Source organism: Primulina eburnea, chromosome 3, assembly GCF_022965805.1.
Source record: "Primulina eburnea isolate SZY01 chromosome 3, ASM2296580v1, whole genome shotgun sequence".
NCBI lineage: Eukaryota > Viridiplantae > Streptophyta > Magnoliopsida > Lamiales > Gesneriaceae > Primulina > Primulina eburnea.
The window spans coordinates 2,126,771-2,142,413 of NC_133103.1; the positions used below are offsets into that span (position 1 = coordinate 2,126,771).

The window sequence follows — 15,643 nt, forward strand, 5'->3', positions numbered from 1 at the left end:
GTTGGCACTAACATACGTTTGGTCAAAAATGTTTTAGGTCATGCATCAAACGTGTAATGTGGGAACGCGGCGCATATCACTGACCAAATCACGTCAATCTATATATATATATATATAGACACACACACATGTATTATATCATATCGAGGAAGCTGGCAAGAAATCACACTCCGCATCCCTCTCTTAGATTCTCCAAATTTCCATTAATCAATCACAACAATCGAACCACCATTTTTTTTAATTCCGTCTTCTGTGTTTCCGCACGAATTCTTGACATCAATAATCTATTCGAGGTCGCAGAAGGACATTCTAGGACGGAGAGGCTGCCAAAGTTTGTCTTGTGAAGTGAATGACAACTGGGCCCACAGTAATCCGAGCGGACCGTTCATCTTCCGCCTCTCGCAAATCCTTATCTTCTCTTCGCCTCTCTCTGTGTTTAGATTTTCTTGGCGCGCGAATTTACGCACAAAGCTTTGTTTGTTTCTGTCTTGCGGCAGAAATCCACCAATTGTAGTTGAGCATAACTTGGCTTAATCTTTTCTTAGACATATTTTTATTTCTGCCTTTCTTATCCACTTTTCTTTCTCCTTCCGGTTTTTTTCATTCATCCTGGGACTGTCGAGGGTTTATCCCGTCTTCTCTCTCAGAGCCCTCGTTGTGCTTAGCACGCTTAATCTGCGTCTGACTGGTTCGAGGGGGCCTGATATTGGTTTCTTGTCTGTAAAAACATGGCGTGGGTTTATTCTTTTCTTGAGATTTTTCAGAGGCCCACTATTGTGAATGTGTTCTTTGATCTGATGGAGTTCATGTCCCCCATCTGGATAGCTCTGGTCGTTGGAGTTTTTGTGGGTTGGGCATGGAAGCCTAAATGGGCTAATCTTAATATCGAAATTGTTGATTCTATTTCAAATAAAGGAGAGCCAAAGCCAGATGATTCATTATCTCCGTCAAGGTCAGAAACGGCGTTTCCACAATTCTATTCTTCGATACCAATCTTGAGCTCGATGAAACTGCAATTACCCAGTTGCGGTTCTTGGTTACCTGATTCTGGTCTTGAGAAGGAGAACTCTTCATTACCTTCAGTTTCAAGTCCTAATTTCAGGTTGGCTCCGAAGCTTTTTGATTTCATAACACTTAATAAGCTTGTTCAGTTGTTGGCTTGCTCTGTGAAGCTATTGATCGTTTTTATAACCAGCGAGTCCTATTCAATTATGGGTAAAATTCTTAATTGTTGACAAGTTGAAATGTGTGTAACCAGTTCGTCGAAGTTGGAGAATGAGGAATCAAGCATTTTGAATTGGGATGATTTTAAACATTTTCATAATTTGGTTGAGGAGAAAGATGGTGGTCCTGCTTGGATCCAGATGATGGATAGATCAACGCCCAGTATGAGCTACCAAGCTTGGAGAAGAGATCCCGAGGTATATCCCATACGGATTGCGTATCTGTATTCTAGTCATTGTAGTTTTGCTAAATTTGGACGTATAATTGAGTTATCTCTGTTTTCTTGTGGTTGTAATGATGATATATGCTATTGTGTGAGATTGCGACTACTTTCTTGTGATTATATTGATGATTTTCTGCGTTATGCGAGTTTACACTCTTCTCGTGATTTTATCTATGCTTTGCACAATTTTGTTAACTCTCTCAATATCTTATCGCTGATTTGTGCAGTCATTTGACTTTGCACTACTTCCTTCTGATTATATTGATGATTATGTGATGGCACGATCTTTGCCTTTTGTATAGACTGGACCTCCACAATATCGTAGCAGAACTGTTTATGAAGATGCCACACCTGAGATACTGAGGGATTTCTTCGGGGATGACGAGTTTAGGTCGAAATGGGATGATATGCTAATATACTCCGAGACTTTGAATGAATGCCCCAGTACAGGGACGATGCATGTTCAATGGGTGCGCAAGGTAGGAAGAACTCTTGGTTTTTATGTTACTCGATTCTTTCGGTTGCACCATGCCGCATGGGATATTGACCAAATTCTTTATGGTTTGGTGCAGTTTCCCTTCTTTTGTAGTGACAGAGAATACATCATAGGTCGTCGAATATGGCAATCTGGAAGTGCTTATTATTGTGTAACAAAGGTAAGAGAAAAGATATTATTCTTGGATAGCTAATGTTTGTTCTTCCTATCTAAGATCGACATGCCGATAAATAGTCACATGGTCACACCTCGAATTGAGATTGTAGTTGTTTAAATTCTTAGTGTTATAGCTTGCTGTTTTTTGATAAGTTAAAATCTTTTTTATTCTCAGCTTTAGGCTTAAAACTCGCTATTCTTGGATGTTTTAATTGTTTGCATCTCTCGGCACTTGGCTAAATTGGCATATATGATATATGCTGTTTGCAGATGAAAAATTGTTCTTCAACTTTATTGTCGGGCTCTACGACAATTTTTTGGGATTCTTTATGTGGTCTTTATGATGCTCCATGTTAGCTGCGATTTTTTGCTTTTGTGCTTCTTGCTCGAGACAACCGTGTCCTGGAATGATAAATCTGTCACAGTCAGAGACTTGGTGCAACCAACTTGAAAGTGAATTTTGTTGTGGAGTCATTAACTACTTGTGTTTATATGTAACCAACGTGCCAGGGCGTTCTCTATTCTTTTGTATTTTCAAGATAAGACTATCATAAAGCAAATAATAATTGTCTGAAGGCTGAGCATTGCGAGTTCACTTTTTTATTGTGCTTTTGGTTTTGCTAATTAGTCAGAGGAAAGTGGATGGAAGAATGCAGATGCACATATTTATACTTGCCCTTCCTTTAAGTTGGAATCATATTAATATATTCTAATATTTGAAATGATTTCCCGATGTGCTATCTAGAGGAATTGATGCCCGATGTTATGTCATATTAAAGTCATTTCTAAATAGAAATGGGATTCACGCAGCTTTGAAATGATGATATGCGATCTATATTTATCAGCTGTTACATTATTGTTTTTGAAATTCATTTAGCAACTTCTGTGAGTCTTTCAGAGGATATTCATGTCATTTGATTTTGTGTTAACAGGGAGTGCCATCTTCCTCTGTTCCCCGTCGCAGTAAACCAAGGCGTGTAGATCTGTATTATTCTAGCTGGTGCATCCGTGCAGGTACTGATTTCTTTGGCATAACTCCGATAGATTTCATGCACATTCTAAATTAACTAAAACTCCAGCCTAAACCAACACTTACTAGGCTGAGTGGTAAGAGTTCAGTTTCCCTTAAGTTAGGTCTCCAATTCGAGTCTACTTTCCTGTAATGTGGTCAGACTCAGCTTGACTTTGGATTACTTTAGCCTCAATGAGACTCCAGGAACCTGTTTATTTTGTTTTGGGGGTGCACAAAAAATAAAGCAGAAAACACAATTTTTTTGGACTGCTTCCGCGATGTCGAAATTTCTGAAATAAGAAGTAATTGAACTTGCTGAACAGATTTTTCTTCTTGAATTTTGTGATTTAGCTGAATCAAAGAGAGATGGTCGTACAACTGCTTGTGAGGTTCTCCTCTTCCATCACGAAGACATGGGTATTCCTTGGGAGATTGCAAAACTAGGTGTGCGTCAAGGCATGTGGGGTGCAGTCAAGAAAATCGAGCCTGGGTTGCGTGCGTACCAGAAGCACCGGGAGTCTGGAGCACCACTCTCTCGCAGCGCATTAATGGCTCAAGTGAACACTAAAGTTTGTGTCGACTCGTTAGAATCCCTGGATAATGGCTCCAACAGTTCATCAGTTGTCGAGCCTCATTGTTCGAAGGAGGATAAGCATTCGAGAGGTGGGATACCAAAGATGTTAGTTATCGGAGGGGTCATCGCCCTAGCTTGTTCTTTTGATCGAGGGCTCTTGACAAAGGCTGTTCTATTTGGAGTTGCAAGAAGATTTGCCAACATCGGTAGGAGGTTGTAACCGAACGGCTCCTGATGCCGTTACATGGACTTGTTTTTGAAAGGCTCGACGTCTACTCGGTGCAAAAGTCCGATGCTACTACCGCCTCTTCTTCGCCGAGATTCTTACAACTGATTTTGTGTACAAGCAAGAAAAAGGTTCAATATATAGCTTCTTGACGCTGATTTTACCAAGTCTTGTTTTGAAATAACTTCGACTTGGAGAAATTTAATAAAGAAATGGTGCTGGTGGTAGTAGTTGGATATTCAATAATTTTCTTTTGTTAGGTATAACAAATGTGGGCAGCTCTGGTTGGAAGCATGAGTTACTCGTGGTTCCATATTAGAATGGCAAACACGACGTTTGGTGGTTTGTTTCTACAATAGAACATGTGTTCGAGTAAATATACTATAAAAATATAATTTAGTATATTACGATAGTATTTGTCAGAGTTCTAAAAATTCACTTAAGCGCGGTTAAGCTTGAAGTCGGATAAAAACGTTCAGCTTCTGGAAAAAATGATTAAAAACTGTATTTTGATCGAATTAAGTATAATTAAAACTTGATTAAGTGTACTTAAGCACAATTAATCACATATATTTATTTTTAAATTTTTTTTTATTTTGAAAGTATGTTTTTTTATTTTAAAATAATAAATTAGGTTTATAATTTAGATGTTTATTTTTTAATTTTAATTATGATTAAGAATATTTAATAATAATTTGACAAATATTTAGTATTTTTTAATTGGCAAAAACTTGTGTGAGATGGTCTCACGGGTCATATTTTGTGAGACAGATCTTTATTTGGGTCATCAATGAAAAAATATTGCTTTTTATGCTAAGAATATTACTTTTTATTGTGAATATTGGTAGGGTTGACCCGTCTCACAGATTGAGATCCGTGAGACGGTCTCACATGAGACTCACTCTTTTTAATTTTATCTAGTTGCAAAAAACAAATAAAGATTGCAATTTTTAGATTTTTATGTTTTTACCAATATGATAATTAATGGATCGAACTTAAATTTATCATATTTATGTAGTATTTATCTATTTATTAGTTTGAGATAATTACATTTACACTAAAAATAAAAAAAATGTTTTTTCACGTTTAAGCATGTGCTAGTCTCGCTTAAGCTTGAAAAGCTTGAAACTCAACATCCGCGTTTCGGAACGCTTTACTCTTTTTAAAACCTTGATTTTTGTTTTAGAGTTCTCTTAGCTAATAATAATTGAAAGAGTATGTCTCATGTGAGACCGTCTCACGGATTTCAATCTGTGAGACGGGTCAACCCTACCCATATTCACAATAAAAAAGTAATACTCTTGGCATAAAAAGTAATACTTTTTAATGGATTATCCAAATAAATATCCGTCTTACAAAATACGACCCGTGAGACCGTCTCACACAAGTTTTTGCCTAATTGAAAATATACATGCAACTCATTTCCATGTGTTGTAACTTGAAATTTATTTTTTCAACAAGTTAAAAAGAAATCAGAACTCAGTTGTAGGTATTTAATTTGTATCTGAAAAATTACATAAAAATTAAATATAATTTTGGAGAAATGCATTAACAAATTGGAATATACGAAAATACGTATGACTGGCAATGTAGGATGTGTTCCGTCTCTGGTTGATTGATTTTTTTTTTTATCAGTCTCTTATTTACATGAAAAGACATTTATGCACTCATTGAGCCCGAGTTGTTTTTATAGTAAGAAATTCGGTATAAAAACATTGAAAATAGGATACAAATATTTCAAAGATATGAAATTAATATATTACTTTTGAGTACCATAACATATATACAAGTATTGATATTAATTACTCATATTTTTCGGATGAAATTCAATATAGCATTAAAAATATGATATTGATGTATGATATTAATTTCCATCTTGTTTTAATATATGATATTTGAACAGACAAACAATTATATCAAGTGTTGATATTAATATATTTGTTCCAACTACACTCAAAATTTTTATCTTTTGTACCAGATATAAAATAGTTAGTACTCAAATATTATATTAATTACAGATTTTCAATCTTTTGTACCGAATTTTATCCGAAAAAACACATATAGGTCATGGAATGCTGAAATATTTTTTGATGACTATATAATATTTTTTGGTATGACATAAATGGAACACAAATACAATTTATAATGATGAGATTTTAAAACAAGTTTGTTAGAAAGAATAGGGCATTGCCATTATAAATTTTTTTATTTGGATTAAAAATAAATCGATCCAACTTGACTAAAAACTACAAAAATTTGTGTGAGGGGTGGGTCTACTTTGAATCCCGCTGCTTTCCACCCATTGGCATTTTGTGTTAAAAATAATAGCCGTGAATTAAATGTAAAAAATAAAATAATAATAATAATAATAATAGCCTACGACGTCGTTTAGCGTCGGAGGAAGATAATATCTCCAACCTCATGAAATCAAGGCCTCTAATTTTTTATTCGCATATACCCCCGGCCACTGCTACCTTAACACGTGTCAGAGAGGCAGTACTACAAATGGGGAGGCTCCTGCCCGTTCCTCAATCATTCATCAGTAGCACAATCACGGGCTAGCCTCCTCACCTCTCTTCGCTGTTTCTCAGGTAGATTGTTACGATTTTCCTTCTGTTTTTTCGGATTTTATGTTTGTTTCCGATGATTCGGTTCCTAATTTTATGCTTCACATGATCTTCACTGTTTATTTCAACGGAGGTTACTTACTTATAAGGTGATTGTAACGATGTGTTTGCATGTTTTGTTTTACGTTTGTAGTTGGTTGAGTCTAATTCTCTGAAGTTGAGTGTAGTCCGTTAAGTTTGAGAACCTGACGTTTTAGCTTACTTTGAGAAGTATGGTTTGAATTTTTAACTTTTTTGAGGTATTTGCAATTATAATTATCCTTATATGTGTTTTGTTGTTCAGAGTGAGGTGTTAGAGATGGCAGCTGTGACGGCTTCGCAGTTTGTGTCACATATAAATGGCGGAGCAACTTCTGTTGATACCAAGACAAACTTGGCCCAGATAGGCCTGAGGAACCAAACTGTGACTCACAATGGGTTGAGATCAGTAAACAAAATTGATATCAGTGGCAAAGTCATTTCGAAACCGTCCAGATGCGCTGTAAACAAAACCGAGAAGGACAAGACATCGGGAACAATTATCTGTGGAGTGGGTATGTCTGTGGCTTTGGTGTCGACTGAGGTTGCTCCATGGTGTAAAACTGGCGGGCTTGGTGATGTTTTGGGAGGGTTGCCTCCAGCTTTGGCTGTACGCATCCTTTTTTCATCATCATTTTGATCACTATTTGTACTATCCCCTAATAATCTTATGAATTTGATTTATCATCCAGGCACTTGGGCATAGAGTGATGACAATTTGTCCACGTTATGATCAGTATAAAGACGCTTGGGACACTAATGTGCTTGTTGAGGTTAATTCTTTTGCTGGGTTGCATGTTTTTACATTTTCTTTTTGAAGGGTCATTGTGCATAATCATGAACTAATTGCAGATTAAAGTTGGAGACAGAGTTGAGACTGTCAGATTTTTCCACTGCTACAAACGTGGAGTTGATCGTGTTTTTGTCGATCATCCTTGGTTCTTGGAGAAGGTGAGTAAATTATGCAATTTGAATCCGTGGCTTGTTAGCTGAACTGTATAGCTTGATCATTATTTGACTGGATTGTTATGTTTGTGATTTTGTACTTCCGAAGGTTTGGGGGAAAACAAAGTCAAAGCTTTATGGCCCAAATGCTGGAACAGATTACGAAGACAATCAACTTCGGTTCAGCTTATTATGCCAAGTGAGTCTATATTCTGTCAATTTTCTACACTTCTTTCACTCTATTCAGATGAATTCACAAGTTTGACATGCTCCCCGTGTGACATTTTTAGGCTGCTGTAGAGGCTACTAGAGTCTTGAGTCTGAATTGCAGCAAATATTTCTCAGGACCATATGGTATCTTCTGAAATTTGATCTAGATAAAGCACTACAGCATAAAAATAAGGTAATTAAATTTGTGTGATTTTTTTTAATAGGAGAGGATGTTGTTTTCATTGCCAATGACTGGCACACTGCGTTGCTTCCATGCTACCTAAAGAGTATGTATCAATCCAGAGGACTATACTTGAACGCCAAGGTGAAAACATTACATTTTCTTCGTGTGGATTGAAGCTAACAATATGGCAGCATTTAAGTTCTGACGCATGTCTAAAATGGTTCCAGGTTGTTTACTGCATCCACAACATGGCGTATCAAGGAAGATTTAAATTCTCAGATTTCTCGCTTCTCAATCTTCCCGATCAATTCAAGAGTTCTTTCGATTTCATGGATGGGTACATACAAAACTTTTTTCCATTGTTCATTGATTCAGACTTTTGGATTAGTGGTATTCTATCTAGTTATCATAGTATGATGTCTTGAACTCTCTGCAGAAGTATTTCTCTTTATAGTTTAGTTTGTTGGCCTTCAGTACTTATCATGTGGGCCTTCATGACCAATCTCCTCCTGTCAACACCTGTAGGGTTTGGATATTTGATTCAGGCCTCCGTTTTTCAGACTTTTGAACTAATGTAATGGGCTATGTCGAAAATCTAAAACTGTTCCGATCCCTAGTCCATTTGCTCGACTGTTTGGATTAAGGGCATTACAAGATTGTGGACAAATTAGTCCTTGGCTTAAAAATTGAAGGTAATTTTATCTGGTGATCGAATTTCTCAGTTCGATGATTGTCCATAACTGTTGCAGGTATGATAAACCTGTGAAGGGAAGGAAAATAAACTGGATGAAGGCTGGGATTTTAGAATCAGACAGACTTGTGACTGTCAGTCCGTACTATGCTCAAGAACTTATTTCTGGGCCTGCAAAAGGTGTAGAATGTGATACTTATACTCGTGCTGTTGGCTTATGTGGCATCACAAATGGCATGGATATTCAAGAGTGGAATCCCGCCACTGATAAATACCTTAGTTATCACTATGATATCACTACTGTAAGATTCTATACATTTTTTTTGTCCTTGTTCTGACAATTATTACACCACAGCAAGGTTACTATAGATTAGATAGATCTTTTAAATCTCGTTTTCTATGTATTCATTTGCTTATCATTTGTGTTCCTAGATATTGATTTCTTGTTGCCATCTTACTTTCAGGTTATGGATGCCAAGCCATTGCTGAAGGAATCTCTTCAAGCTGAAGTTGGGTTGCCTGTAAACAGGAATATCCCTGTAATTGGATTTATTGGCAGACTCGAGGAGCAAAAAGGCTCAGATATTCTCGTTGCTGCCATTTCTAGGTTCATAGGGATGGATGTTCAAATAATAATCCTAGTGAGTAATAAATTAATCTGCATTCTTGCATTGACGAAGCATGAGATTATGTTTAATGATTTCATCCATCCTTTGTTTCTTAAGGGAACTGGCAAAAAGAAGTTTGAGCAGCAGATTCAACAACTTGAAGAGTTGTACCCTGAAAAAGCTAGGGGAGTGGCCAAGTTCAATGTCCCCTTGGCTCACATGATAACTGCTGGTGCAGATTTTATGTTGATTCCAAGTAGATTTGAGCCTTGTGGTCTCATTCAGTTACATGCCATGCGATATGGAACTGTAAGACTCTAAAATCAAGAAACTGTTTTTTTTTAAAAAAATTCGGTTTGCTTGACTTTCATAACATGATCTCACGATTTAACTGCTTTTATCAGATACCAATCTGTTCATCGACTGGTGGTCTCGTTGACACCGTGAAAGAAGGATATACAGGTTTCCAAATGGGAGATTTCAACATTGAGGTATACAATTATCTCAATTATCCTAGACTCTCTGTCTACTACTATTGGCTGAATTTAGCGCTTCATTTAGCCACTCTCTCTTTCAAGTTCTAAACGATCACTTTTTGTGTGTGTCTGCATGAGCAGTGTGAAACTGTTGACCCAGCCGATGTGCTGAAGATAGCAACAGCTGTTGGAAGAGCTCTCATGGTCTACGGAACCCTAGCATTTACGGAAATGATAAAAAACTGCATGGCACAAGATTTCTCCTGGAAGGTACCCGCATGAAATCCCTAAAATTGTGTTTTATTTATTGCTTTAGTTTCAATTCGATCTGTCAGCAAAGAATCAGAATATGTTAAAAGATTTGTGTTTGTGCAACTCATGGCATGTAATAACTCATTATAGGGACCTGCTAAGAAGTGGGAGTCGTTGCTACTAAGTTTGGGTGCTTCTGGTGCTGTGTCCGATGTTGACGGGGAGGAAATTGCTCCCCTCGCCAAGGAAAATGTTCCGGCACCTTGAAAGCTCTAGATTTATTTGTTATCCTCAGCAAATAAATTCAACAGACTTGTGAAGACTGAGTACTCTGAATCTTCAGCGGAAAAACTGTGTAACAACCGGTTGTTTTCTGATAGGGTTTTGTGGTCCTATAGTAGAGATGCATATAAATAATAGTGAAGCAGTAATAAGTAACAAACTTGAAGAAGCTATGTTCTCTTTTGTGTTAAAGTTCTATGTACAGTAGTCAATTATTAGTTAAAAGTTATGATAACATATGTTTATGATTGGATCGATGTTTGTTGAGGTTTGGAGCTAAGCTTTTTGCAGACTTACATGGGATGAGAAAATGGGATAATATATGAAATAGAAAGGAAATTGAAGCAACTCTTCATTCTTTCCCGGCACCAAAATATTCGAAGGATATTTACCTCCATCATACATCAAGAAAATGGTTTCACTTGCTTTTTGGCATTCATTTATGATGATTTAAAAAACAGTTGATATAATACAAGAATTCCAGCCACTGTTTCACAGTTAGCTAATCGTCAACGGAGATGAAAAGGTAAATGGTAAGTTAAATGACATAAAGCCTAAACATTAATCACATGGGCTATTGCTGGGTTGAGATTGAATCATATTTTTGTGTAAAAGTCAATAATCTTGCGTTGCAAGAAGAAAAGAAACGCAGCCTTAAAATCGAACAAGCCAAAAGAATTAAACGCCATAAATGATATGAATACCCTAATATTTATTTATTTAAAATATTTGTATAACGACGGCCACCACCAAGTAGAAAGTAGCCGTTGGGAGAGGAATATTTCATATTTGAATGTCAACTGCACAAAACTTAAAAGTTCAAAAGAATTCGGGAAAAAAAAAATCCCAAGGACCACTTAGTTACCTTTTGTTATAAAATAATGTAGTCCTTTTAATTTTGTGGAACTTTTACAATACTTAATTCATGATATAATAACTATATCTAGAAAAGCTTATATTCACATTTTAAAACTCTAATAATGATTAAGAATTTAAAAAAGTTCTATTTCATTAGGCAAATGTTTTCGTATTATTATAATAATCTGACATGAGGACTACGCTGAGTAAAACCTTATATTTTTTTTTAAAAAAAAAATAAGGTTGACTTTTAAGTTTTTCAAAATTAAAGTAAAACTTCACCATCAATGACGGACGCTGTAAATCAATATATTTTGCAGAATCTACCACTAATAATAATGGACATTGCAAAAAATGTAGCATCCAAGCTGCTTTTATTTTATTCATTTTTTTTATTTTATAAATTAAGGATTAAGCTTTGCAAAACTGCACCATCTATTTTATTTTTTAATTTTTTTAAAAAAATTAATTTTAAAAAAACCACGAGGATTTGAGGGTTTTACAATATCTTATGTCGACTGTGTTCAAATTCAGAAATTTTATTGGTCTGAGAGGCTTTCAAACCATAAACTTTTCTGAAAAAAATTAAAATTTTACTCAATTAGATGGCCCTTTAATCTGCAACATTTTGCAGATTCCCACTACATTTTATTTTGGCGGATATATCACCTCTACTTTTTACCTTTCAGCACTTACCCTTTTTCGTATTAAATCAATTTACTTTTTCATCAAAAAAGTAAAAAAAAATTAAGAAGCCAAACTTTTAAGCAAAATAGGTTTAAATATATTCAAGTAATGAGACTACATAAATGACAAGTTATTCAATTCAAGACTAAAATTTTTTCGTTTCAGAATATATTTTTTTTATAGCAAAATTAGCAAATCCACACAATTTTATCATTTAAAAAACATTTAGAAAGTAAATTACAAAAAGCAACCGGAGAAAAAAAAACATATAAAAAATATACAGCAAAATATTTTATATTCCAAAATTTTAAATTCTTAACAACGACTTATATAAAGCACGGGATCCTGTTTTGGAAAAGACAAAAATTTGTGTGAGACGGTCTCACGAGTCGTATTTTTGTGAGACAGAAATCTTATTTAGATCATCCATAAAAAATATTATTTTTTTTTTATGCTAAGAGTATTACTTTTATTGTGAATATCGGTAGAGTTGACCCATATCACAGGATTCATGAGATCGTCTCATAAAAAACCTACTATTTGGAAAAACCCCACCGTGTTAACCACGTACATGGAGCATAGTCCATAGACATAAAATCAACCGTATTCAGGTTAAATTACATCAATTAAAGTTTCTTGCAAATAAATTCTTGTTCTTACTTTTACAAAGAAGATTATGTATATTTGGGAAAACGGTTTTCCTATACTTAATATCGATTATAAAATTCAGGTTTTGTATTAATATCGCTTAGATACTTATGTCCAACAAAAAGTAAACACCCCCCCCACCCCCCCCTTATTTTGACATTTTGAGTATATTCTCAACCTTTTGGCACTCAAAAATACTTTAAAAATGTGTATCTTTTCTTAAAGGGAGTATGTAACTTGCCTACAATGATATGTAACTTCGATCCTATCATTTGTATTAAGTTTTTGAATAGGCTTATTATTTGTAGGTTATTTTTTAATTTAAAAAAAGAAGGAAAAGACAAGGGGATATTTTTAACTAATGGTAGCCTCACAAAATACAAAGAAGAAAGAAAGATTTGTAATAAATGTATCTTCCCCAAATACCAACCATTCAGTCCTTGCTTGAATCCCCCTCTCCATTCTATTGTCACTCACCATGGACTTCCGATACTCTTCCTCTCTATTTACATTAATGCTTCTCATTTCAGGTACTCTTGCTGTTATTCTCTAATATGCAAAGCATTCTTTCTTTAAATCTAGTATTTTTCTTGGAGAAAGAATGAATTTTGAGCTGTGGATGTATATTTATTTTCATCATCTTCATTCTAATCAGTAAGTGGCTGTTTGCAGTGTCATTGTTCTTCACGGCGGCGTGGTCTCTGGGGATCAACTACGGCCAGATAGCCAACAATCTCCCCAACCCGAAATCGGTGGTCCCACTCCTCAAATCCATCGGCGTCACCAGGCTCAAGCTCTACGACGCCGACCCACACGTACTCAAGGCCTTCGCCAACACCGGAGTTGAGTTCATCGTTGGTCTGGGTAATGAGTACTTGGTGCAAATGAAGGACCCGAAGCAAGCCCAAGCTTGGGTCAACAACAACGTTAAATGTTACTTACCGGCCACCAAAATCACCTGCATTGCCGTCGGGAACGAAGTTCTCACAGCCAATGACACTACTCTCTCGGCCAACCTTTTCCCCGCCATGGAAAACATTCACAATGCCCTTGTTTCCGTCAACCTCGACAAGCAAGTCATGGTGACCACCGCCCACAATTTGGGTATTTTGGAAGTTTCGTATCCTCCCTCGTCCGGCGTGTTTCGCCGAGATCTGATTCAGAAATTGTCCTGCATTCTCGACTTTAACTGCAAATTGGGCTCCCCGTTTCTAATTAACGCGTATCCATATTTCGCGTACAAGGCCGACTCCAAGCAAGTGCCGTTGGACTTCGTGCTGTTCGAATCGGGCTCCGGAATTGTGGATCCTGTTTCGGGACTACATTACGAAAACATGTTGTATGCTCAGATTGACGCTGTCCATTCGGCATTGCAGAAGATTGGGTACAAAAACGTTTGCTTGCAGATCTCGGAAACTGGGTGGCCTTCGAAAGGAGACGCTGATGAGCCCGGAGCATCACCGGAGAATGCCAGAAAGTATAACGGGAACTTGCTGAAGCTGATGTCGGAGAAGAAAGGTACGCCATTGAATCCAAATTCGGACCTGAACATCTATGTGTTTGCTTTGTTCAACGAGAACATGAAGCCCGGCCCGACCTCGGAGAGAAACTTTGGGCTATTCAAGCCAGATGGGACACCAGTGTATGACCTGGGTTTTAATGTGACGGGGTTGTTGAGCAGTAATTCGACGGGCTCGAGTGGCGGAAGCTCCGGCGGTACCACGTCGCCTGGTTATTTACCGGCGGGAAACCCTCCCAACGGCTACCTCTCAATCACCGCAGATGACGCGGTGAGTTTTTTTTTTCCCCAAAGAAATAAATAAAAATTGGTGTTAAATTTCCACCTGCCTCACTTTCTACCTCGCTTGCGACTAATGTGCGCCGATATTGTTACTTTCAGCAAATACCGTCCCCAACTAATAAAAACAGTGTATAATACATTTTTAAAAGAGGTAATGAAAAATGGGTGTTTAAAAAAAATATTTTAAATAAAAGAAGATATTGTTGTTGTTGTTTTTTTTTTTAATAAATAAAAGAAGATTTGTTGGTGGCAACAAGTGGGAAATGGGTGTCAGTCCTATCAACATGTAAATGATAATACTACAGTATGTAAAAGAGAGTGTCTTATTATGTTGTGGGCAAACTGCCCCATGTGAGTCTAGTTTCAGTGTCCCCATATAGATTTTCTCGCCCTCTCTGTTCCATTAAAATCCCTGTCTACCTTTCCAGCCTGTAAACGTTAGGCATACTACTCTGTTCTTCCCTTGTATTCTTGATTTCACGTCAAAACCTATCACCAGCCGTGCTTTACCTTCGAAACCCAATCCACCTATCAATCGAACTAGCTATTTAGGTTCCATCAAACGTGGATACGCAGGGTATTCTTGTAGGACAATTTTCCAGTAACATTATGGTAAAAAGGGAAATTTCGCCCTTTGATCACTGTCATGATGGTGCTTTTAGGTTTGCTGATTTTTCAATGTTTAATCTTATTACAAATCCGCCCTACGAATATCTAATCACCGACAAGAAGTTGTTTGATTAGGTGGCATACACGTGTACTGATTAATTGTACTGTGTGAGTTGTAGGAGAGGCCACCATTTCATGGCGCTTTATCTATCTTGTGCCTCATGGTCTTGACCATGCTGCAATATCAACTCTGATTCTTTTTCGAGGAGAAAGAGCTCAAAAGGGGTTTCACCCTTCATAGAGAAAATAACATAAAAGTCTTTGAATTTGGAGACACCTAAAAAGCAAGAGAGAAAATGTGACCGTGGGCCCAACCATGGCCAAACTAGCTGCCTTGAAGTTTCAATTGAATGCTGTGCACTGCTGATGATAAAGATGGCGTCTGCTCTTTTGGGCTGGCAACCATACTCCATTTTATTTTTTTGTTATTATTATTTTGTTGTGATTTTGGTGGAGTTTTGAGTTACAGAGAAAGCATCTTGTTCACTCAAGCTAGGGACACAAGCTGTTCTATTCTACTAGGAAAGTTGGCTATGCTTTTATGTACTTTTGTTCGTTTTAAGGAATTTATGCAGGGTTTTTTTAGAAAAAATAAAAAAAGCTACCAAAATCATAATGACGATGCTCTTAGATCAACTACGATGATGTGGGAATATCTCCTTTCTGTACAGTTATTTCAAATTAAATAAATAGTATAATATACATTTGTTTTGTGCGCCTGTAATTCAACAAAATCATCATTTTTAACCAATTTTTTAATTTTAAAAAATAAAAAT

The 15,643-nt window shown here is 36.5% G+C and overlaps 3 protein-coding genes across 3 annotated transcripts; all 3 read left to right on the forward strand.

The window, feature by feature from the left end:
* The first annotated feature begins 140 nt into the window (after window positions 1–140).
* Window positions 141–4,315, forward strand: LOC140825237 (uncharacterized). The gene is made up of 6 exons (XM_073186893.1): window positions 141–1,102; window positions 1,259–1,421; window positions 1,750–1,926; window positions 2,020–2,103; window positions 3,032–3,113; window positions 3,463–4,315. Exons 1-6 carry the CDS (start codon window positions 729–731, stop codon window positions 3,903–3,905), a joined length of 1,323 nt encoding a protein of 440 aa, XP_073042994.1. The 5' UTR covers window positions 141–728; the 3' UTR covers window positions 3,906–4,315.
* A 2,031-nt stretch (window positions 4,316–6,346) lies between these two features.
* Window positions 6,347–10,457, forward strand: LOC140825238 (granule-bound starch synthase 1, chloroplastic/amyloplastic-like). Its single transcript, XM_073186894.1, has 14 exons — window positions 6,347–6,502; window positions 6,822–7,166; window positions 7,249–7,329; window positions 7,409–7,507; window positions 7,611–7,700; window positions 7,792–7,855; window positions 7,936–8,036; window positions 8,123–8,232; window positions 8,645–8,888; window positions 9,051–9,227; window positions 9,312–9,503; window positions 9,599–9,685; window positions 9,812–9,940; window positions 10,073–10,457. The coding sequence occupies exons 2-14, from the start codon at window positions 6,837–6,839 to the stop codon at window positions 10,187–10,189; spliced, it is 1,821 nt and encodes a 606-aa protein (XP_073042995.1). The 5' UTR covers window positions 6,347–6,502; window positions 6,822–6,836; the 3' UTR covers window positions 10,190–10,457.
* A 2,313-nt stretch (window positions 10,458–12,770) lies between these two features.
* On the forward strand, window positions 12,771–15,578 carry LOC140825241 (glucan endo-1,3-beta-glucosidase 11-like). Its single transcript, XM_073186897.1, has 3 exons — window positions 12,771–12,927; window positions 13,070–14,187; window positions 14,987–15,578. Exons 1-3 carry the CDS (start codon window positions 12,876–12,878, stop codon window positions 15,059–15,061), a joined length of 1,245 nt encoding a protein of 414 aa, XP_073042998.1. The 5' UTR covers window positions 12,771–12,875; the 3' UTR covers window positions 15,062–15,578.
* Window positions 15,579–15,643: the final 65 nt, after the last annotated feature.